The 24,529-nt window shown below is 44.8% G+C and overlaps 1 protein-coding gene across 1 annotated transcript in view; it reads left to right on the plus strand.

Moving 5' to 3' along the window:
- LOC105495057 (origin recognition complex subunit 1) overlaps window positions 1-24,243 on the plus strand; it is a 33,227-nt gene extending 8,984 nt beyond the window's left edge. The window contains exons 6-17 of the mRNA XM_011764210.2: window positions 2,539-2,890; window positions 6,573-6,677; window positions 7,591-7,786; window positions 10,576-10,673; window positions 11,274-11,375; window positions 11,810-11,981; window positions 12,591-12,698; window positions 12,964-13,113; window positions 14,773-14,892; window positions 21,482-21,651; window positions 22,181-22,268; window positions 23,706-24,243. Of these exons, the coding sequence (XP_011762512.2) occupies window positions 2,539-2,890; window positions 6,573-6,677; window positions 7,591-7,786; window positions 10,576-10,673; window positions 11,274-11,375; window positions 11,810-11,981; window positions 12,591-12,698; window positions 12,964-13,113; window positions 14,773-14,892; window positions 21,482-21,651; window positions 22,181-22,268; window positions 23,706-23,900 (1,856 nt within the window). The 3' untranslated portion in view covers window positions 23,901-24,243. The remainder of the gene's footprint in view (window positions 1-2,538; window positions 2,891-6,572; window positions 6,678-7,590; window positions 7,787-10,575; window positions 10,674-11,273; window positions 11,376-11,809; window positions 11,982-12,590; window positions 12,699-12,963; window positions 13,114-14,772; window positions 14,893-21,481; window positions 21,652-22,180; window positions 22,269-23,705) is intronic.
- The last annotated feature ends 286 nt before the right edge of the window (window positions 24,244-24,529 follow it).

Here is a 24,529-nt window from a genome sequence, read left to right on the forward strand (position 1 = left end):
CTAAAGGATTATGTGATAAAAATGTTCATTTATGGGACAGTATTGAGTTAGTGATCATAGTGCACTATAGCCTGGAACTCAAGTGATCAAGCTCAAGCAATCCTCTTGCCTCAGCCTCCCCAGTAGCGGGGACTACAAGGGTAGGTCACTGCACTTGGCTCTATTTTCTGGGTTTTTTTGTTTTTGTTTTTTGAGACAGAGTCTTGCTGTGTCACCCAGGTTGGAATGCAATGGCACAATCATGACTTATTGTAGGCTTGACCTCCTGAGCTCAAATGATCCTCCTACCTCAGTCTCCCAAGTAGGTGGGACTACAAGTGCATACCACTATGCCTGGCTAATTTTATTTTAATTTTTTGTAGCAAGAGGGTCTTGCCATGTTGCCCAGGCTGGTCTCAAACTCCTGGGCTCAAGTGATCCACCCGCCTTGGCCTCCCAAAGTGCTGGGATTACAGGCATGAGCCACCATGCCCAGCTATCAGAGTTTGTGTTTCATTTTAAGACTTCACCCATTTTTTATTTAATTTTTTAAATATGTGAAACATTAATATCATTCGAGTCAAAACTACTTAAATCTACCTAGAAAAGCACTACTCCTTTCCTTACCTTCCCACTCTGCTTACCCCACTTTCTACATGTTAATTAATTGTTTTACTTTCTGGTTTATCTTTCGTATGTTTCCTTTTGGAAGAATCAGCAGATGTGTATGCATATATGTATACCTATGTACAGACACGCATATATTTTTATTTTTCATTTTCTTACCAATAGGGTAGCATACTGGATATATTCTTTTCCAACTTGCTTTTTCCCCTTACAATGTATCTGAAACTCACTCCACAGCCTTTCTGAGGCTCATCCTCACTTGTCATATATAGTCATTCATCCTTTTTGAATTTTTTGTGTAGGTGTCAAGTTCTTCAAGTATAAGTTACTTGTATTCTTGATAGCTCTATAGTACACTATGTGTTTTAGGAACTAAATGTAAAGTACAAAACAGAAAATGCTGCAAAAATATTAACTAATCTGTAATATCACCTTCAGAAATGAAGGGGCTGACTGGGGCCGGTGGCTCATGCCTGTAATCCCAACACTTTTGGAGGCCGAGGCAGGTGGATCGACTGAGGTCAGGCATTCAAGACCAGCCTGGCCAACATGGTGAAACCCCGTCTCTACTAAAAATGCAAAAAATTAGGCGGGTGTGGCAGCATGTGCCTGTAATCCCAGCTACTCAGGAGGCTGAGCAGGAGAATTGCTTGAACCCGGGAGGCACAGGTTGCAGTGAGCTGAGATCACACTATTGCGCTGCAGCCTGGGCGACAGAGCGAGATTCTGTCTCAAGAAAAAGAAAAAAGAAAAAAAAAGAAATGGGGGGGTTTTTCTTTTTTTTTTCCTTATGTCCTCTCTTCTTCATCTTTCAACTCTGTTGAAATTTTACCTTTCTTTCAAGATATATCTCAAAAGCCATCTTTATGAGCACTCATGTGCTTCTGGACACTTATTTCACTTTATATAATATAATAGGCAGTCTTTTTTTTTTTTTTTTTTTTTTTTTTTTTTTTTTTTTTGAGACGGAGTCTCACGCTGTTGCCCAGGCTGGAGTGCAGTGGCGCGATCTCTGCTCACTGCAAGCTCCGCCTCCTGGGTTCACGCCATTCTCCTGCCTCAGCCTCCTGAGTAGCTAGGACTACAGGCGCCCGCCACCGCGCCCGGCTAATTTTTTTTTTTGTATTTTTAGTAGAGACGGGGTTTCACTGTGGTCTCGATCTCCTGACCTTGTGATCCGCCCGCCTCGGCCTCCCAAAGTGCTGGGATTACAGGCTTGAGCCACCGCGCCCGGCCAATAGGCAGTCTTGTATATCATCCGTTAGACTAGAGTGTTTTGTGTATTGGAACCAGGGTTGAGCCTCATTCAACTTTTGTTTAACCTTAGCCCCCATCACATGCCTGCCTTTTTAACTGCACAGTTGGTATCTGCAAATGGGCAGTTGGGGTCCTTGGTGCTGTGGTCCTCGTGAGGGAGGAGCAATTCCACACAGTTTTGTGTATTCACAGAACCCAGTGGATTGTTCCCAGGAACCCCACTTCTCTCCAGTGGCAGATACAATCTGGGTTATTGTGCTATCAAGTAATCATTGTTACTTGATAGCATCTCTAGTATAAATTTCTTCAAATGTCATTGAGTTAGGATTGAAGGCGTGTGATGTTACCCCAATTGAGACCCACTGTTCTGATAGGTTATTTCAGGGAAACCTGGTAGAGATGAGAGAAGACTTATCCCGTTTATCTGCAAAAGCTGACTTAAAAGTTGACTTATGGTTCTAACTAGGAAAATCACTCCTAAAATTTAGGTGAGAGATGAAAAATTATTAGAGCTACCCGGGCTGGAGAAAGAAAGCCTGGAATGATTAAAAATATAGCTAATTCATGTTTTACGTATAACTTGGTGGCAGAATTTGGCTGTAATGAGATTGCGGGTTTGTATGTTGTTAGGTTAAAAACTTACACATTGTCTGTGGTGATTTATCTTGGGCTTAGGTAACCCTCAGATGTCCCAGCAGACTTCACGTGCCTCCTTGGATTCTCCAGGAAGAATGAAACGGAAAGTGGCCTTCTCGGAGATCACCTCACCTTCTAAGAGATCTCAGCCTGATAAACTTCAGACCTTGTCTCCAGCTCTGAAAGCCCCAGAGAAAACCAGAGAGACTGGACTCTGTTATACTGAGGATGATGAGGCTTCACCCAAACGTTGCATAATCCTGAGAACCCGAATTCCAGCTTCGAAAACCATAGACATTAAAGAGGAGAGAATACTTACCCCTATCAGAGGGGGACAGAAATCTTCAGTGATGCCATCTGTGATTCTGAAACCAGAAAACATCAAAAAGAGGTGACCAGGGACATTACCCACAGAGCAAACTGAAATCCTTCACATCATGTGAAGTGTGTGGGTCATAGTCAAAAAAGTTAGAACAGTAGTTGAAAAACCTATGTCACAGAATTATTGGGGAGCTTTCTTAAAATACAGATTTCTAGGCCTCTTCCCACACCTGGTGAGTCAGACTCCAAGCACTGGTCCTAGGAATCTATATTTGGAAATGCTATTCAGATGATTCCAATATACCCGAGCTGTTATTTGGGGATCATTGCTATAGAAGACAACTTCCCAAACCTGCATTGCTATCCAGTTTGGGATTTCATTAGTTCCTGTGGCTTTTTGCCACATTTTAACAGTCATTTTTTAAGGCAGTTTTTCATTGTTGTTTAATTTTATTTCAATAGTTTTTGGGGAACAGGTGGTTTTTGGTTACATGGGTAAGTTTTTAAGTGGTGATTTCTGAGGTTTTGTTGCACTTGTCACCTGACCAGTGTACATTGTACCCGATATGTAGTCTTTTATTTCTCACCCCTCTTCCACCCTTCCCCTTGAGTCCCCAAAGTCCCTTATATCATTCTTATGCCTATGCATCCTCATAGCTTAGCTCCCACTTATAAGTGAGGATATGTGATATTTGATTTTCCATTCCCAAGTTACTTCACTTAGAATAATGGTCTCAACTCCATCCAAGTTGCTGGAAATGCCATTATTTCATTGTTTTATGGCTGAGTAGTATTCCATGATAAATATATACCACATTTTCTTCATCCACTCGTTGGTTGATGGGCATTTAGGCTGGTTCCATATTTTTGCCATTGCAAATTGTGCTGCTATAAACATGCGTGTGCATGTGTCTTTTTTTAATATAATGACTTCTTTTCCTTTGGGTAGATACCCAGAAGTGGGATTGCTGAATCAAATGGTGGATCTACTTTTAGTTCTTTAAGGAATCTCCACAGTGTTTTCTATAGTGGTTGTACAACTGTACATTCCCACCAGTAGTGTAGAAGTGTTCCTTTTTCACTGCATGCACACTAACATCTATTATTTTTTGCTTTTTAAATTATGGCCATTCTAACAGGAATAAGGTGGTATTTCATTGTGGTTTTAATTTGCATTTCCCTGATCATTAGTGCTGTTGAATATTTTTTTCATATGTTTGCTGGCTGTTTCTGTACCTTCTTTTGAGAATTGTCTATTCATGTCCTTTGCCTACTTTTTTTCCCTTTTGTTTTTTTTGAGAGGGAGTCTTGATCTGTTGCCCAAGCTACAGTACAGTGGTGCAAACTTGGCTCACTACAACCTCCGCCTCCTGAGTTCTAGCAATTCTCCTGCCTCAACCTCCTGAGTAGCTGGGACTACAGGCACTTGCCACCACGCCCGACTAATTTTTGTATTTTAGTAGAGGCGGGATTTCACCATGTTGGCCAGGCTAGTCTCAAACTCCTACCTCCAGTGATCAACTCACCTCAGCCTCCCAGAGTGCTGGGATTACAGGTGTGAGCCACCGCACCTGGCTTTTTGCCCACTTTTTGATGGGATTATTTGTTTTTTTCTTGCTGATTTGTTTGAGTTCCTTGTAGATTCTGGATATTAGTCCTTTGATGGATGCATAGTTTGCAAATATTTTCTCCAACTCTGTGGATTGTCTGTTTATAGTCTGCTGATTATTTCTTTTGCTGTGCAGAAGCTTTTTAGTATCATTAGGTCCCATTTATTTATTGTTGTTTTTGTTGCATTTGCTTTTGCTTTCTAAGTCATTAATTCTTTGCCTAACAATGTCTAGAAGACTTTTTCCAATGTTAGAATTTCTTTTTTCTAGATTTTTTTTTTTTTTTTTTTTTGAGACGGAGTCTCACTCTGACGCCCAGGCTGGAGTGCAGTGGCATGATCTCGGCTCACTGCAACCTCTGCTTCCCAGGTTCAAGCAATTCTTCTGCTTCAGCCTCCCAAGTAGCTGGGACTACTGGCGCGTGCCACCACACCTGGCTAATTTTTGTATTTTTGGTAGAGACGGGGTTTCACCATATTGGCCAGACTGGTATTGAACTCCTGACCTTGTGACCCACCTGCCTCAGCTTCCCAAAGTACTGAGATTACAGGCGTGAACCACCACGCCTACCCATTATCTTCTAGATTTTTTATGGTTTCAGGTTTTAGATTTAAGTCTCTGATCCATCTTTAGTTGATTTTTGTATAAGATGAGAGATGAGGATCCAGTTTCATTCTTCTTTTTTTTTTTTTTCTTTTTTTGGAGACAGAGTTGCGCTCTTGTTGTCCAGGCTGGAGTGCAATGGCACGATCTTGGATTACTGCAACCTTGCGGGTTCAAGCAATTCTCCTGCCTCAGCCTCCCAAGTAGCTGGGATTATAGGCATCTGCCACCGCCCAGCTAATTTTTTGTATTTTCAGTAGAGACTAATCTCTCAAACTCCTGACCTCAGGTGATCCACCCACCTCGACCTCCCAAAGTGCTGGGATTACAGGCATGAGCCACCACGGCTGGCCCCAGTTTCATTCTTCTACATGTGGCTTGCCAGTTATTCCAGCACCATTTGTTGAATAGGGTGTCCTTTTCCCACTTTATGTTTTTGCTTGCTTTGTCGAAGATCAGTTGGCTATATTTGGCTTTATTTCTGGGTTCTCTGTTCTGTTCCATTGGTCTACGTGCCTATTTTTATACCAGTACCATTTTGTTTTGGTAACTATATCCTTGAAGTTATAGTTTGAAGTCAGGTAATGTGATGCCTCCACATTTTTCTTTTTGCTTAGTATTGCTTTGTCTATGAGGGCTTTCTTTTTTGGTCCATATGAATTTTAGTGTTTTTTTTTTAGTTCTGTGAAGAATGATGATAGTATTTTGATAGGAATTGCATTGAATATGTTGAATCTGTAGATTGCTTTTGCAGTGTGGTCATTTCACAATATTGATTCTACCCATCCATGAGCATGGGATGTGTTTCCATTTGTTTGTGTCATCTCTGATTTCTTTCAGCAATGTATCAGATCTAGGACCTTTTTGGATGAGTCTTTAGGGTTTTCTAGGTATATGATCGTATCATTGGTGAACATGAACAGTTTGACATACTCTTTTTTAATTCGGATGCCCTTTATTTCTTTGTCTTGTCTGATTGCTCTGGCTAGGACTCATTTTTTAACTGGAGACTATTCTCAAATACAAACTGTACAAAAAGATAAGACATTTAGAACAAACTTTGCTGTACAAATAAAAATGCAACAAGCCAGAAGTTACAATTTGTAGTATTTGCTACCTAGAAACTTCAGCACCTGTTCCATAATAGGTTGCTCAATAAATGCTTTATATTGAATATACAGCTGCATTTCTGCTAACCTTGAGCCTGTGTGGATAGTAAATTCATACATGCATCAGAAACAAAAAAGGACAAGCACCTCTCCCTGGGAGTAGTATATTTTGGTTTCTAGTTGGGGAGGTGGTGAGTCTGATTTAAATAAGCTTAAGGCAGACTTTGAACTCTGGGTTTGAGTCAAGCTTCAGTTATAACTTTTTAGTTATAATGTTTTGCCAACTTATTAGCAAAAAGAAAGTTTGGTCTTTTCAAAGTATATATAAAAAGACTGGGAGCCAATCAGGCCACTTGACTATCTTCTAGTGCCTTTTGGACACTCTGGTGTCCAAAACTGCTTCCTGTGACCTCGCTGTGATTTCTTGTAGGGATGCAAAAGAAACAGAAGCTCAGAATGAAGCCACCTCTACTCCCCGTCATATCCGCAGAAAGAGTTCTGTCTTGTCTATGAACCGGATTAGGCAGCAGCTTCGGTAAGACTACTCCTTGGCAGGCAGAGAAACATTGCTGCCATCTCTGATATCTATACTCTTATCTCTTAAAGCCTCTTATATTGTTTATTTGCCAATCCATTGAAATTGACTTTTTACCAGGCCGGGCGCGGTGGCTCAAGCCTGTAATCCCAGCACTTTGGGAGGCCGAGACGGGCAGATCACGAGGTCAGGAGATCGAGACCATCCTGGCTAACACGGTGAAACCCCGTCTCTACTAAAAAAATACAAAAAAAACTAGCCGGGCGAGGCGGCGGGGTCCTGTAGTCCCAGCTACTCAGGAGGCTGAGGCAGGAGAATGGCGTAAACGTGGGAGGCGGAGCTTGCAGTGAGCTGAGATCCCGCCATTGCACTCCGGCCCGGGCGACAGAGCAAGACTCTGTCTCAAAAAAAAAAAAAAAAAAAAAAAAACCAAAAAACAAAATTGACCTTTTACCTAGCATGTCTGGAATTATGTTAAGTTTCAGATAAGTGTCTTAGTTTGAAGGGGCAAGAAATACTTCCTGGGCTTAGGTGGCTCCCATCCCTAATCATCATGTCCAGCAAGACTGGTGGTGGGATGGGGTGCCTAAGAGCATGAACTTGGATTCTGACAGATCTGAATTTGAACCTGGGCTTTGTCATTTACTATCTGTGTAACCTTGGGAAGGCAAATTTACCTTTCTAAGTCTGAAATTCCTCATCTACACAATATAATAATATACATGTCATAAATTTGTTGAGGGGTTTAATGAGATAATATAAATAATGCTCCTAACAGAGTGTCTCAGTAGCAAGCACCCATGTTGTCTGGTCACAAGGACCCTGCAATGCTTGTAATCCACACTAACGTTATGGAGTTCTTCTTATTTAGACTTGAACACTGAGTAGCAAAAAATATGTCCCTACCATTTAGGTTTCTAGGTCATAGTAAAAGTGACCAAGAAGAGAAAGAGATTCTGCCAGCAGCAGAGATTTCAGAATCTAGCAGTGACGAAGAAGAGGCTTCCACACTACCCGTTCCAAGGAGAACACCCAGAACTGTGTCCAGGAACCTGCGATCTTCCTTGAAGTCATCCTTATATACCCCCATGAAGATGCCAAAGAAAAGTGTAAGGTTCTCCTAGGTTTACTTCCCATCGAAGCATCCCTCTCTTAGTTTAAAAGTTACAAATGCTGAGGTCAGAGATTAGTAACAGCTGGAATCTGAGGACAGGTCTGTTATATTCAATGCTATTCCTTGTGGAATATTCATGGAGAAAGGGACCTAAGTGAACACTAGGACTGAAAATGAATCTAGTAGAGAGTGATTTTTGAGTTAAGTCCCTTTTACGGTATAGAATCAGACGGCCAAGAGCTGAACTTCCTGAGGGAAGTACAAGACCCACTCCTCTTTGCATCTCCCACGGAGTACTGGCAGAGTGGGTATCGCATGTACGGCCACAGAGCCGTGGTGTTAGTTTTGTTGTCCCACTTGACACACCTGAGAAACCAGGAGTGCTACTTACATATTGGTAACAAATCGTGTCACAGCAAGATGGAAGGAGGAGATCAATGGACATCTTTTCTGCTTCCTGTGGAACTTTAGCAGAACACCGAAAAGGTATTCACATCAGGATCTTCTGATGTTTGAGTGTGCTTGAGAAATGTTTGAATTAAAGTTAAATTGAGAGAGCATCTTATTCTTTGGAACGCAATTGGGAAATCTTAATTAGAAGACTTTCTAGGCCGGGCGCGGTGGCTCACGCCTGTAATCCCAGCACTTTGGGAGGCCGAGGCGGGCGGATCACAAGGTCAGGAGATCGAGACCACGGTGAAACCCCGTCTCTACTAAAAATACAAAAAATTAGCCGGGCGCGGTTGTGGGCGCCTGTAGTCCCAGCTACTCGGGAGGCTGAGGCAGGAGAATGGCGTGAACCCGGGAGGCGGAGCTTGCAGTGAGCCGAGATCGCGCCACTGCACTCCAGCCTGGGCTGGGCGACAGAGCGAGACTCCGTCTCAAAAAAAAAAAAGAAAAAAAAAAAAGAAGACTTTCTAAAGCTGATGTCCATTTCTCCACATGAAGATGTGATTTGGCTTGGGTTGAAATCAAAGAAAAATCTCGGCTAGGCATGGTGGCTCATGCCTGTAATCCCAGCACTTTGGGAGGCCGAGGTGGACAGATCACTTGAGGTCAGGAGTTCAAGACCAGCCTGGCCAACAATGGTGAAACCCTGTCTGTGCTAAAAATACAAAAATTAGCCGGGCTAATGGTGGCAGGCGCCTGTAATCCCAGCTACTCTGGAGGCTGAGGCGGGAGAATCACTTGAACCTGGGTGGCGGAGGTTTCAGTGAGCTGAGATGGCACCATAGCACTCTAGCCTGGGCATCAGAGTGAGACTATCTCAAGAAAAAAGAAAAGTCTCCAGGGAAAGGAATCCAGTAGATCAGTAGTCCCCAGCCCTTTTGGCACCAGGGACCCCCTTCGTGGAAGACACATTTTCTACAGATGGCAGGGACTTGGGGGATGGTTTCAGGATGAAATTGTTCTACCCCAGATCTCCAGGCATTAGATTCTCATAAGGAGTGTGCAACCTAGATCCCTTGCACACGCAGTTCGCAATAGGGTTCACACTCCTATGAGAATTGAATGCCTCTGCTGCTCTAGCAGAAGGCAGAGCTCAGGTGGTAATGCTCACCCGCCCACCACTCTTCCTCCTGCTGTGTGTCCTGGTTCCTAACAGGCCTCTGGTTTGATTGTGCCTCCTCGCCCCAACCCAAAAGTAGGGCTATAAGGCGTAGGGTACCTTCAGCATAATAAAAGGCAGAAGCCCATCAGGTTTCTTGATACCTTCTCAGCAAGGCCTTGTCAGTTCTTTTCAGTTTTCTCCAAAATCAATAAATGTAGACTTTTTTTTTTTTGAGACAGGGTCTTGCTCTGTCTCTTGCCCAGGCTGGAGTGCAGTGGTGCAATCTCAGCTCACTGTAGCCTCAACTTCCTAGGCTCGAGCAATCCTTCCACCTCAGCCTCCCTAGTAGCTAGTGCCATCATGCCTAGCTAATTTAGAGGGGGCTTTCACCTCTGTGTTGCCCAGGCTGGCCTCGAACTCCTGAGTTTAAGCAGTCCTCCTGCCTCAGCCTTCCAAAGTGCTGGGATTACAGGCATGCATCACCACACCAGCCTGTAAAGCCTTTTAAACAGATAGAGTTTAAGTGCGTTCTGCCTCGGGAGGAAGTGGAGAGATTGTTCTTTCTCTAGCCAGGCTGAAAACAGAGGGTGGGTAGAGTGAAATGCCGCATAGGAGAGAATGCTTTGTAGAAATTCCATGAAGATGAGGGAAGCAGCAACAGGCCTGCTCCAGCAAGCCATGAGCAAGGAAGAAGATAGAGGGCTGCTAGACTAGACTAAGCAGTGATCTGGGGGTTTGGAGTGGAAAAATCTGCCAGGGTTTCTCCAAGTCCCGCACTGTGGGCCATGGAAGTCCTGGGCTGATGCTTGACCATATCTTCAAGTAAGCCCAGAGAAAGATCTTATGAATCAAACGTAGTTTATGCTTTCTCTTCTCTTCGGTATTTGGGCAGAGTAGTTAGGGTTTCTTAAACATTTCTTGTCTTTCAAGATAATATTTTACTTTTCAATAGTATTTCATCCAAACTTAAGTCTTTCCTCAGACTGACAATGTTACAAATCCTGATACTATATGTACATTAGAAAACAGAAACCATGTTGGGACGATGAACAAAGTTTATGCAATGTAAGATGTGAGAGAGGAAGAGTCGTGGTCCTCTATCCAGGAAGGAACTAAGAGGAACTCACCACCTCTCTTCCTGTTATGAGATCAGCACAAATCACATTAGCTGGTGTGTCCTGGATGGTGTTTTGCTGTTTCTTTGTGAAATATGTTCTCTGTTTTGAATACAGCTCAAGCCTAAAACGCCACGTTGTGCCACTCCTCAGATCCGTAGTCGAAGCCTGGCTGCCCAGGAGCCAGCCAGTGTGCTGGAGGAAGCCCGACTGAGGTACTGCTGCTCTTGATTCCCTTTCAGGGAGGCAGGAACCATGCGGCCTCTGCTTTCATTCACATGAAATGGGAGTGATTAGCAGTCACTGGTCTACCAAATAAAGGTAGATACCCTATGTGTCTACACTTTTACCTATCTAGGTAAAGTGAGTGTGTGTATTTAGGAAAAAGAAACCTCTCAAGCAGCATCTGGGTAAGCCAGTGTGGACAGGCCCTGGGAGGATTGACCTTCCCGTCTACTGCCATCATTTCCGCAGGGATGGAAGATGATTAGTCAGGACAGTGCCTCGTTGTTATGATGCCCTTTAGAACCATATGGAGACTTTCATATAAGTCTGGATTCTGTCAGAAATCAAGCAAAATCTGAATCTCCTATGGGATGAGGTCCACCCATGTGATTTGGTTGGAGAAATGGAGGCCAAGGACTATGAGGCTAAATGGAGGGATTTGAAAATGAAGGGATTCTCTGGCATTTGAAATTGAGTTTTCATGTAGAAATATAGACAAGAAACCATAATCATTTTCCATTGATTAATGAGTAGATGGTTGGGGAATGTTCCTAAAGTCTTCCTTTTCTCCTATTTACCACCAATGGTAGGCTACACGTTTCTGCTGTACCCGAGTCCCTTCCCTGTCGGGAACAGGAATTCCAAGACATCTACAACTTTGTGGAAAGCAAACTCCTTGACTGTACTGGAGGGTGAGTCACGTGAGGCAGGCAGGGTAGTTTGGGGAATAAGGCCCCTGTTAGTAGAATGCCTTGGGTGTTACTGTTCAGCCATACAGGCTTTCTCCAGTATCATCAGACTACACCAAATCCTTGCTGAAGCCTAAAGCTTCTGAAACATTTGTTGCCAAAGTAATCCTATAGGAACAGAAATGTTGCCTTTCAGAAAGAATGAAACTGGCCTTCTTTGAGTAGGCAGTTTGCATATGGCATTACTTGTAGAATGAATGATTCTATATAAGCAGGTCCTACTCTGACCAGCTTCCAAGGATGGTCCCTACTGCCCCCACCTCCACATTTCAAGGATCTTGGTCCTTCCCTCAGTATACATTCCCACGCTCCTAACTGATTATAGCATGTAGTGGCTGGCTGAGACCTACCCCACGGGTTTTCCCCTCTTGCTCTAGGTGCATGTACATCTCTGGTGTCCCTGGGACAGGGAAGACTGCTACTGTGCATGAGGTGATGCGCTGCCTGCAGCAGGCAGCCCAAGCCAATGATGTTCCTCCCTTTCAATACATTGAGGTCAATGGCATGAAGCTGACGGAGCCCCACCAAGTCTATGTACAAATCTTGCAGGTAAGCAGAGCTGTTTAGGCTTTTTGGAAAATACTGTTTCTTCGTGGCACATGAAAAAGGAAAGAGTTACTTAATTTTGTGTGTATTGCATGTTCATGATATACCAGGCATTGTCCTTTCTGTAGAGGTAGCAAGGGCAGGGAAGGCAGAATTCTTACCCTAAGGGACTTCAAAGTCTAGGAGCTGGATAATGACTACAAGCCAGGAAGCCAGTACTTTTCCACATGGTGAAAACTGTGAGCTCACAGCAGTGTAGCGACATGGAAAAGGGGTCCATGGCAGGCCAGAGGTTGAGTCTTGCTGTTTCATCCATGGGCTGTTATTTTGGAGCAGGTAGCATCCAGTCATAGAATTATGTAATAGTGATTTTAAGGGGGCTTCTGGCCCAGCCTGTGGCTCATTTGCTTTTCAAACACACACACTTTCTTTATCTTCTCTTTTGGCGCCTTCTCTTGTCCTTCCAGGTTAAGGTTAAGACTAGATTGGGAGGCAGAACATAGGATACCGAAGTTCTCAGGCTAAATGCCTCCCTCCATTTACAGATTTAACTTTAATCCCAGAGGAGTAAGATCCTTACAGTTCCTCACAACTGTGTTTCTCCTAATGCAGAAGCTAACAGGCCAAAAAGCAACAGCTAACCATGCGGCAGAACTGCTGGCAAAGCGATTCTGCACCCGAGGGTCTCCTCAGGAAACCACCGTCCTGCTTGTGGATGAGGTGAGGTGCCCATGGGAGGACAGGAGAAGAAATGGGGCTGTCCTTACGTTTCAGGAGCAAGTGCTGGGTGGAAAGGAGGAAAGTCCTGGCTCCTTTCTCTATTCTTATGAGCCATTTTCTGGTGCTGAGAGGCATGTGTCAATGGACTGCTTTGGTGCTATGATCTGGGAAACATGCAGCTAAAGCAGTGGTTATAGGTCTTCATTCTGAAGCCCCAGCTCAGTCTCTGTGATTGACTCTGCATCTCTCTCCTTTTCCCTGGCAGCTCGACCTTCTGTGGACTCACAAACAAGACATAATGTACAATCTCTTTGACTGGCCCACTCATAAGGAGGCCCGGCTTGTGGTCCTGACAATTGCCAACACAATGGACCTGCCAGAGCGAATCATGCTGAACCGGGTGTCCAGCCGACTGGTAGGTTCTAGGGTAGTTCCCATGCTGTTATTGCAGATCTGTAAGCTTGGCCAAGAAGTTCTGCAAAAATGGTCCAGGTGTGGTGGCTCACGTCTGTAAACTCAGCACTTTGGGAGGCCAAGGTGGGGGGACCACTTGAGGTCAGGAGTTCAAGACCAGCCTGGCCAACACGGCAAAACCCCATCTCTACTAAAAATACAAAAATTAGCCAGGTGTGGTGGTACGCGCCTGTAGTTCCACTTACTCAGGAAGCTGAGGCAGGAGAATTGCTTGAACTCCAGAGGCAGAGGTTGCAGTGAGTTGAGATCATGCCACTGCACTCCAGCCTGGCGACAGAGCCAGACTCCATCCCCCCCCCAAAAAAAGTTCTGCAAAAATGAATACTGAAATGGTACATTAAGAAACGTGATTTCTGCAATGCTTATAGTTTCTATGTTAGAATATATCAACATTGCATGATTTTCTGCAAACATTGTATCTTGGTGTTCTGCTACCCGTGGACTTTTAAACTGCACCAAGCCATGGAGGTTTAATTATTTTAACAAATGTTTTAAGCTGGGCACAGTGGCTCACGCCTGTAATCCCAGTACTTTGGGAGGCCAAGGCTGGCGGATCACCTGAGGTCAGGAGTTCGAGACCAGCCTGACCAACATGGAGAAACCCCATCTCTACTAAACATACAAAAATTAGCCAGGTGTGGTGGCACATGCCTGTAGTCCCAGCTACTTGGGAGGCTGTGGCAGGAGAATCGCTTGAACCCAGGAGGCGGAGGTTGCAGTGAGCCGAGATCACGCCACTGCACTCCAGCCTGGGCAACAAGAGCGAAACTCCGTCTCAAAAAAAAAAGTTTTAGCACTTATAACCTGCCAGGCAGTGTTAGGTGCTTGGAATAGTGCAATAAACCAGGGAGATGCAATGTCTGCCCTCACGGGCCCTGCAGTTCAGCAGGAAGCACAACAAGAAATCATGAAGAGCCTGGTAAGTGAAGCCAAGTGCAGTGACAATGTATAGCATAGATCTGAAGATTCTCTCACCTACTTCAGTTAAAGCACCTCAACTTTTATCTACTTCCAAATGATTCTGATAGAATCAAAGGTCCTTAGACTGGGCACGGTGGCTCATGCCTGTAATCCCAGCTTAGGCCGGGCATAGTCGCTCACACCTGTAATCCCAGCACTTTGGGAGGCCGAGGCAGGTGGATCACGAGGTCAGGAGCTCGAGACCATCCTGGCTAACATGGTGAAACCCTGTCTCTACTAAAAATACAAAAAATATATCTGGGTGTGGTGGTGGGTGCCTGTAGTCCCAGCTACTTGGGAGGCTGAGACAGGAGAATGGCATGAACCCAGGACGTGGAGCTTGCAGTGAGCCGAGATCACGCCACTGCACTCCAGCCTGGGCAACAGGCTCAAAAGAAAAAGGAAAAGAAGAAAAAAAGAATCAAAGGTCCTTAAATGAAATGAAAAAATCGTTCGAGAACTACTGCCCTGCAGGACACCACTGGTCATCGTCAGTAAAGGCAGTGGTAGTCTAGGTATGAAATGTGTAATTTGTTATATGGGACCTGGGAATTGGGTTTGGGGGCCCAAGGGTGATTTTCCACCTGGATAATCAATGGGCAATCAACGAACTTACTCCTCTGTCGTTTTGGCTCCCCAGGGTCTTACCAGGATGTCCTTCCAGCCCTACACATACAGCCAGCTACAGCAGATCCTAAGGTCCCGGCTCAAGCAGCTAAAGGCCTTTGAAGATGATGCCATCCAGCTGGTAGCCAGGAAGGTAAGTCCTGCACCCATAAATCAGTCAGCACATCTTTCTGAGTACCTGCTTGGTATGAGGCCCTGTATGCTTGGTATGATGCTCTGAGGATGGAGAGAAATTTAGAAAGTCCTATAAACATATAAAAAAAGAGAGACAAGATTCCGAGAAATTCCTTAGCCTTGTTATTTTATGATTGATTAGAGGGCCATAAGTATTGTGGGTTTATATGCAAGCTAATATGAATTGATCCAGGGAGCAAGCAGTTTTGCATGATGCAAGGGACAATATGGTCAGGTAGACAAACCTGGTCCAAGTTCTGGCTCTAACGCTTAGAGGGCATGCAGAAGGTTATAGCAAAGTTGCTTAAAAATTTCCTGAGCCTCAGTTTTCTTCTCTGAAGAAGAATGGGAGTACTTACCTCATAGGGTCATTGTGAAAATATAACAAGACCATGTCTATAACATGCCCAGCAAGGCACACTCTCCAGGCTAGATTCGAGTTATTAGATGCCCCTCCCCTCTAAGTCTAATAGGAGAATGCTCCCTGAGAGTTCACCACAGACCAGTCTCCCTGGCTGCTGAGGAACAAAGTAGGTTAAAAGTCTGCCTCAAGCTGAAAGAAAGAAAGAAAAACCATACATCCACAAGTATTTCAGCACATAAAAGAATTATAAACTTATTTCTAGTTTCCTCTTGCCGACACACTGTTCACCCTGAGTGGCTGTAGCAGCAGCACATGACTGTGACTCCTGCTCAAAACTGGCTACTAGATTAGGGACTGGGGTCAGAGGTGAACCAACTGTGTGCCTGTCTCCAGGCTTTGCTTTCCAGGAGGGAGATCCTCAAAGTTATCATCTAGGCATTTTATGGGTAAAGTTTTTCACTTGTGCTGTTATGCATAGTCTAAGAGTCTTTTTCTTTTCTCCGAATGATCCTTTTTTATGCCAACCTTTTTTTTTTTTTTTTTTTTTGAAACAGTCTTCCCTCTGTTGCCCAGGCTAGAGTTCAGTGGCATGATCTCAGCTCACTGCAACCTCCGCCTTCTGGGTTCCAGCAATTCTCTTTCCTCAGCCTCCCGAGTATCTGGGATTACAGGTGTGTGCCACCACACCTGGCTAATTTTTGTTCTTTTAGTAGAGATGGGATTTCGCCATGTTGACCAGACTGGTCTTGAACTCCTGACCTCAGGTGATCCACCCACCTTGGCCTCCCAAAGTGCTGGGATTACAGGAGCAAGCCACTGCACCTGGCCAGTGCTATCCTATTTATTGAGATTGTCCTCTCCCTTTTTCCTCCAAGATGCTTCTGTCGGTTGATTTTGGTCTCTATCTTGCATTGTTAGAGACTTTCCGAAGTTGTCTTGCTTGTCCTCTCAGGTGTAAGGGTGGAGATTAAACAGCTGGCTCTGAACATGTAAGTGGGGCTTATTCACTATAAGCTTTGCTGTGGGATGATCTGAGTGGGTCTGTATCACTGTCTTTTCTCCTTTCCCATGGAGATGGTCAGATTTCTCAGTATGCTTCCCCTGTCCTGTCTGGAGGGAGGGCAGTGTTCTGGGAATGAGGGGCTGGTGCCAGGTGCAGAAGAGGTCTTCCAGTTTGGCATGCATATAGTAATCATCTATTTTTGGTAAGGGACACCTCTTCTACAATAATGCCTAGCATTCCTAGGACCAGAGACTTTAAACTTTGCCTGAGAATAAATTTCCTTTTTTTTTTTTTTTTTTTTGAGACAGAGTCTCGCTCTGTCACCAGGCTGGAGTGCAGTGGCGCGATCTTGGCTCACCACACCCTCCGCCTCCTGGGTTCAAGCGATTCTCCTGCCTCAGCCCCCGAGTAGCTGGGACTACAGGCACACGCCACCACGCCCAGCTAATTTTTGTATTTTTAGTAGAGACAGGATTTCACCATGTTGGCCAGGCTGGTCTCAATCTCTTGACCTCCTGATCCACCCACCTCGGCCTCCCAAAGTGCTGGGATTACAGGTGTGAGCCACTGTGCCTGGCAAATTTCTGATTGCCTACCTTGGTAGAAGAAGAGTAAACTTTAGGGCAAAGAGTTTGATGGGAAAAGTACAAATTGCCATGGCCCCAGCTTTTCTAACAGAGCCTCCCTCAGTGGCGGTATGTTCACCCAACAGTGTGAAATAGAGGAAGGATCTAGGACAAAGGTCAGCAAACTTTTCTTTTTTTTTTTTTTTTGAGACAGAGTTTCACTCTTGTCACTCAGGCTGGAGTGTAATGGTGCGATCTCAGCTCACTGCAACCTCTGCCTCCTGGGTTCAGGCGATTCTGCTGCCTCAGCCTCCCAAGTAGCTGGGATTATAGTCATGCGCCACCACACCTGGCTAATTTTGTATTTTTAGTAGAGACAGGGTTTTACCATGTTTATTGCCCAGGCTGGTCTTGAACTCCTGACCTCAGGTGATCCGCCCTCCTCGGCCTCCCAAAGTGCTGGGATTACAGCCAATAAAACTTTATTTATAAAAAGATGGTGAGCCATATTTTGTTGTTTCCTGATCTAAAGCATCTTACATTTAGTTTCTTAACATCCTCAACTTTTTTTAATTTTCAACCACAACTTAATATTCCCTACTTTTGGCCAGCTCACCCCTGTAATCCCAGCACTTTGGGAGGCCAAGGCAGGCAGATCATGAGGTCAGGAGATCAAGACCATCCTGGCTAACACCGTGAAACTCCATCTCTACTAAAAATACAAAAAATTAGCCAGGCGTGGCGGCTTGAGCCTGTAGTCCCAGCTATGAGGGAGGCTGAGGCAGGAGAATTGCTTGAACCTGGGAGGCCGAGGTTGCAGTGAGCTGAGATTGTGCCACTGCACTCCAGCCTGGGAGACAGAGCGAGACTCCATCTCAAAAAAAAAATTCCCTATTTTAGCTCAACAACCCCCCCTTTACCTCTAGTTCCAGCACCATTAAATCCTGAGCATTTTGAAGATTTTTAATGTAAGTTAGATTTCTTGGATTCGTCAATATAGGTTTAGGATTTGGCTTTCTGCAGTCCACTTCACTAACCGCTACTCTTCCATGTCTTTCTAACTTGCAGAATTATTATTATTATTATTATTATTATTGTTATGTTGATATGGAGTCTCACTCTGTCACCCAGGCTAGAGTGCAGTGGCACAATCTCGGCTCACTGCAACCTCTACCTCCCAGGTTCATGCCTGAATTCTCCTGCCTCAGCCTCCTGAGTAGCTGGGACTACAGGTGCCCACCAACATGCCGGCTAATTTTTTGTATTTTTAATAGAGATGGCATTTCACCGTGTTAGCTAGGATGGTCTCGATCTCCTCACCTTGTGATCCGCCCTCCTCGGCCTCCCAAGTGCTGGGATTACAGGTGTGAGCCACCGTGCCTGGCACTAACTTGCAGAATTATATTTTTAAATCTTCTGTTGCTTCCCTTCCTTTTAGAGTTTTGGGGTGGGTGGTGGTTGTTGTCATTGTTTTTTGAGACAGAGTCTTGCTCTGTTGCCCAGGCTGGAGTGCAGCAGCTCAATCTTTGCTCACTGCAACCTCCACCTCCCAGGTTCAAGCAATTCTCCTGCCTCAGCCTCCTGAGTAGCTGGGACTACAGGCAGGCACCACCACACCCCACCACACCCGGCTAATTTTTGTATTTTTAGTAGAGGTGGGGTTTCATCATGCTGGCCAGGCTGGTCTTGAACTCCTGACCTCAAGTGATCTGCCTGCCTTGGCCTCCCAAAGTTAAAGGATTATAGGCGTGAGCCACTGCGCCTGGCCAGAGTTGTGTGTGTTTGTTTGAGACAGAGTCTTGCTCTGTTGCCCAGGCTGGAGTGCAGTGATGCGATCTCAGCTCACTGCAACCTCCACCTCTGGGTTCAAGCAATTCTCCTGCCTTAGTCTCCCAAGTAGCTGGAACTGCAGGCATGTGCCATCACACCCAGCTAATTTTTTGTATTTTTAGTAGAGATGGGGTTTCACCATGTTAGCCAGGATGGTCTCTATCTCCTGACCTCGTGATCCGCCCGCTTCAGCCTCCCAAAGTGCTGGCATTATAGGCGTGAGCCACTGTGCCTGGCCCCGGCCCTGGCCCGGTTTTTTTTTTAACAAAGATTCAGAAGGCATCAGATTTGGATGCTGCTCTTCCTCAAATCTCTTGCCCATGGTTTCAAAGCCCTCTCTTATTTCTTTACACGTAATGAAGCGAATCCGTTTTATATTCTATATCTTATAATTATGATATCTGAAGTCTTTAGGGGTCTGATTCTGATAACCATTGATTCTCCTGGTTCCCATGCATATGTGGCTTGGTTTTCTTATTTTTGTGTCTTGATTTTTATTTTATTTTTACTATATGCTTGGGATTCAGCGTACTTTATTTGTTAGTTAATTGGGTCCTGGGTTGAAGTTGAATTCATTTAGAATTTTTTTTTTTTTTTTTTTTGCTTCTATTATCTAGGGGCACTTCCGATTACAACATAAATATGGGCTCCAAATCCAAGCGAGGGCTTATGGTTGTAAAACCTCAGGGGAGTGTCCGGGTGGGGTGCCTCATGCCTATAATCCCAGCACTTTGGGAGGCCAAGGTGAGGGGATCACTTGAGCGGGGGAGTTTGACACCAGCCTGGGCAACATATTAAAACCCCGTCTCTACAGAAAATTTAAAAATTAGCCCAATGTGATGGCATGTACCTGTAGTCCCAGCTACTTGGGAAGCTGCGGTGGGAGGATTGCTTGAGCCCAGGAGGTTGAGGCTGCAGTGAGCCATGATCATGCCACTGCACTCCAGCCTGGGTGACAAAGAAAGACCCTCTCTCAAACAAACACACACAAAAAAACAAAAACTCAGCGCAGTGGGTCACGCCTGTAATCCCAGCATTTTGGGAGGCCAAGGCGGGCAGATCAGCTGAGGTCAGGAGTTCAAGACCAGCCTGGCCAACATGGTGAAACGCCAGCTCTACTAAAAATACAAAAAATTAGCCGGGTGTGGTGGTGGGTGCCTGTAATCCCAGCTACTCGGGAGGCTGAGGCAGGAGAATCACTTGAACCCGGAAGGTGGAGGTTGCAGTGAGCCGAGATCGCACCATTGCGCTCCAGCCTTGGCAACGAGTGAAACTCTGTCTCAAATAAATAAATAAATAAATAAATAAGTAAATAAATAAAACCCAAGTTTTTGGTGTGTGCCCACATCCACCTAGCACCACAGTCAGGTAGGCCATTTTCCCTGCCATCCCTTCTGTGTGATGGGTCTCACTCACCCTGTACTGAGGCTGAGGTGGAGGTCAAGTTTTAGGTGCATGCGGGATGTCCTGTTAGGTTCCATGTTGACTGGGCCTTAGCTTTTTCTTGTGTCTCCTTTGTCCGAGCAGCAGCCCGAAGGGAGGCATAGGGTCACCAAGTGTCACTGATACCCTCGGGGTCAGACTGGTTTAGGTGTTTCCTTACCCCCCGGAGTTCCCCTTTCACTTTGTCCTGAGGCCCCTGCAGTCCTTCTTGAATCCATGATTCACCACAGAAGGTGCCTTTTCACCAGGCTGTACAGGTGGTGATGGGAGGGGAGGAGAACTGATGAAGCAGGAAGGTCTACAGGACACCCTTACCAGTTCAATGTGGGGGATTAGAGGAAGGGAAAAATATAAGCTAGTAGTCACGTTTGTGTCTTGGGTTACTTGAAAAGTGATTTTTTTTTTTTTTTTTTGAGACGGACTCTAGCTTTGTCACCCAGGCTGAAGTGCAGTGGTGTGATCTTGGCTCACTGCAACCACCACCTCCCAGGTTCAAGCGATTCTCCTGCCTCAGCTTCCCCAGTAGCTGGGATTACAGGCGTGTACCACCACGCCTGGCTAATTTTTGTATTTTTAGTAGAGATAGGGTTTCACCATGTTTGTCAGGCTGGTCTTTAACTCCTGACCTCAAGTGATGCACCTGCCTGGGCCTCCCAAAGTGCTGGGATTACAGGTGTGACTCACCACCCCCCCGGCCCTGGCTAATTTTTGTGTTTTTAGTAGAGATGGGGTTTCACCATGTTGGCCAGGCTGGTCTCAAACTCCTGACCTCAGGTGATCCGCCCACCCTGGCCTCCCAAAGTTCTGGGATTACAGGTGTCAGCCACCGCGCCCAGCCCTTTCCTCCATTCTTGATTCTGGGCCTCTTGGCCGTTGACCAATCCGACCCCAAATTCACCACGTGCTGAAGGGGTGCCTGGCTATGGCTTTATCTCCAGATAGGCTGCACCTCAGCCTCTTGGCTTTGGCTGGCTGCTTCTGGGGGCACACATCTCTCTCTGTGCAAGAGTGAGAACTCTGCAAATGCTTCAATAATGATCTTGAACCAAGGATCTCTGATTTTTAGACTTCATTTCCTGAATAGTAAAACTGATAATTTCTGCGTTGTCCACTGTGGAGTTAACTGTAAAACCAAGACAGAGGTTTGGACTAGAGGATTAGAGTCCCATGTACAATATAAGAATTCATTTCTGTTCTTCCTCAAGGTTCCCTGCCAGGGCTAAGTACTTAACTTTATGCTTACATCCATTGCCAGCACTACCTTTTCTTTTTAGTTGAATACAGAATCTGTTGGTTCTTCTGGGCTAAGGTGGCCTCAGGAATAAAATATTCCCTCTTGTAGGTAGCAGCACTCTCTGGAGATGCACGACGGTGCCTGGACATCTGCAGGCGTGCCACAGAGATCTGTGAGTTCTCCCAGCAGAAGCCTGACTCCCCTGGCCTGGTCACCATAGCCCACTCCGTGGAAGCTGTGGATGAGATGTTTTCGTCATCATACATCACGGCCATCAAGTAAGATGCTCCACTTCCTGAGCCTTCCTGGAAGGCTGTAGAAACATGTTTCCCTTTCTAAGCTTTTACTCATTCAACCTGCACTTACTAATAACATGCTTCTTTTTCATAGGGACATTATCTAGTCAGGGAGACAGAAATATAACCCTAGGATAATAGAATATTTGCCACTTATTGAGCTATATTATAGGTGTTTAGGGCGTAAAAGTGCTATGATAGGAACAAATAAAAAGAAGCAGCTGCTTCTCTCTCACTGAATGATGCGCCCAGCTCATGAAATGAGGGCACAGGTATTTCTGAGTGACCAGTATATTTCCAGATGTAGTTGCTATGTTTCCTCACTTCCGCAGTGACATTTTCTGTATCAGTTTGAGAGTTTGGGGGTCAGGGGGAAGCTTACCACGTAATATAGGAGAAATTATTTCCCAGGTTTTCTCTTTTCTAAAGACACAGAAAAGCTTTCTTTGGCTTTCCTCTGGGCTGGGGTTACAGCCACTAACAAAACTCACATCCGCTCGTTTCCTTTAAGAAATTCCTCTGTTCTGGAACAGAGCTTCCTGAGAGCCATCCTTGCAGAGTTCCGTCGATCAGGACTGGAGGAAGCCACATTCCAGCAGGTGATCTCCTCTTTTCAAATCGTTCTAGATTTTGGACTTGCACTTTTAAAATACGTGGAAATTTCCATGAATGTGTGACAGTCTGTATTTTGTGCCACCTAGTCTATGTGAAAGAATATCAGACCGGCACCTACTTTAATGTGACATTTTATAGAGCTGCATGAGCCAGAGACCTTTAGCACCTGGTTCTGCATGTTAGATTGAAGGCCTGCGTGCCAGACACTGTTCAAAGAATGAGATGAAGAAGACAAAGTTACTCCCTGATTACAGCTTATGTTGTAGTGAAATCAAGGCTTTCAGAATGAGGCCATATTTGAGAGCAAATCACAGATCATTCCAATCCCTACATGGGCATAGTTCAATTAGATCAAGTGAGAGGAATCAGTAGGGCTTGTGATTTGTTAGTTTACTTAAGACTGGTCTCTCTAGGTAATTGGCTGCCTTGGAAGATGAATTGTTAAAGGTGTTTATGAGTGTGTACCTGAGAGTGTGTATGTCTGTGTATGTATGTTTTAGACATCTTTATTTAACTAAAATAAGGAAAACATTTTCCTTTCACATACTTATTTATTGGGTTGGTTGTAAATTCTTGTTTAAAATTTTAGTTACTGGTCATGTTGTGCCCATTACCGTTCTCCTCCTACAGTCTGAGATAGCTCTTCTGCAGAGAGTCACTTTCATTTTAGTTTGTAAACAATTCCTGAACATCTGCAGTGTGCAATTAACTGTGATGGATCCTTGAACCCCAAGCTGATCTGGTTAACATCCCTGTTCCTGACAAGCTCCCAGTCTTGGGACTGGGACGGGGATGGACTCATAGATATTAAGAATGGAAAGTGACCAGAAATGCTCCAGACTTAGTTGACCCAGTGGAGAACGTTAGGATAGGAATCTGTGTTTCCAGCTATCCTCCTGCCTCCCTTTATTTCTTTATTCAATTTTCTCTCTGGGCCTTTGTGCTTTTCCAAGGGTCATGCCTTGGCATTTGCTCACTGTACCTGATAAGGAAAGTGGCCTTGTAGCAAAATTTGACTTGAATTTTGACAATCTCAATTGTGGAACTCAGCCCTTGGAGACAAGACTATCTGTATCACCAGTGAGAGTTACTAGTCATTTTATATCCATTATCTCACAAGGGATGTACAGTGTATTTTATAGATAAAATTGAAGCTCAAAAGAGTGCGGTAACTTGCCCAGGTTTACATATTTAGGTAAGTGGTAGCACCAGGATTCAGGCCTGCTGTTTTCTGATTCCAAGGCTAGCATTCCATTCTGCCTCTGCATTTTGTGTACCACTGGGGCACCAACTGATGCCTTCTGGAGTATCTGATATCCTGGGGGCCATGTGTCTGATTTTCCCAAATGAAGAAAGAAAGGAACAGAAAAAGCCCCAGGATTGTATTTCCTCTTAACCTTTGCCTTGCTATTTGTGTCTAGATATATAGTCAACATGTGGCACTGTGCAGAATGGAGGGGCTGTCGTACCCCACTGTGTCAGAGACCATGGCCGTGTGTTCTCACCTGGGCTCCTGTCGCCTCCTGCTTGTGGAGCCCAGCAGGAACGATCTGCTCCTTCGGGTGCGGCTCAATGTCAGCCAGGACGACGTGCTGTATGCACTGAAAGAAGAGTAAAGGGGTTTCACAAGTTAAAAGACTGTGGTCTTGCTGGGTTTTGTTTTTTGAGACAGGGTCTTGCTCTGTCGCCCAGGCTGGAGTGCAGTGGCACAATCATGGCTCACTGCAGCCTTGACTTCCCAGGCTTAGGTGACCCCCCTACCTCAGCCTCTCAGGTGGCTGAAACTACAGGCACATGCCAAACGCCCAGCTAATTTTTTGTATTTTTTGTAGAGACAGGGCTTCACGATGTTGCCCAGCTAGTCTACAAAGAATCTAATTTCCTTTTTCTAAGCACATGGAATTGTTGTAACAAAGTATATTGAATGGAAATGACTCTCATGTATTTTGGAATTTTCCATTAAATAATTTGCTTTTTTTTCCTGAGTGTTTGTGAAGTTATTACATTATAATCATTACAAACATCTGATTATGCAACCAAACTATCCTTCCTACAATAGCCCTTCCATGTGACTTTTATTTCTGTTACTAGGCCTGCCATTTATTTAATGGTAACATATATAAAATATAAGTACACGATTTAGTTGTATCTGTTTAAAATAGTTCTGGGAGAGTATGCAAGAAACTGGTTATACTGATTACCTCTGGAAAGAATCAGATGGTCAGGGTTAGGGTTTCGAGGAGGA

The sequence above is a fragment of the Macaca nemestrina genome, chromosome 1 (assembly GCF_043159975.1).
Source record: "Macaca nemestrina isolate mMacNem1 chromosome 1, mMacNem.hap1, whole genome shotgun sequence".
NCBI lineage: Eukaryota > Metazoa > Chordata > Mammalia > Primates > Cercopithecidae > Macaca > Macaca nemestrina.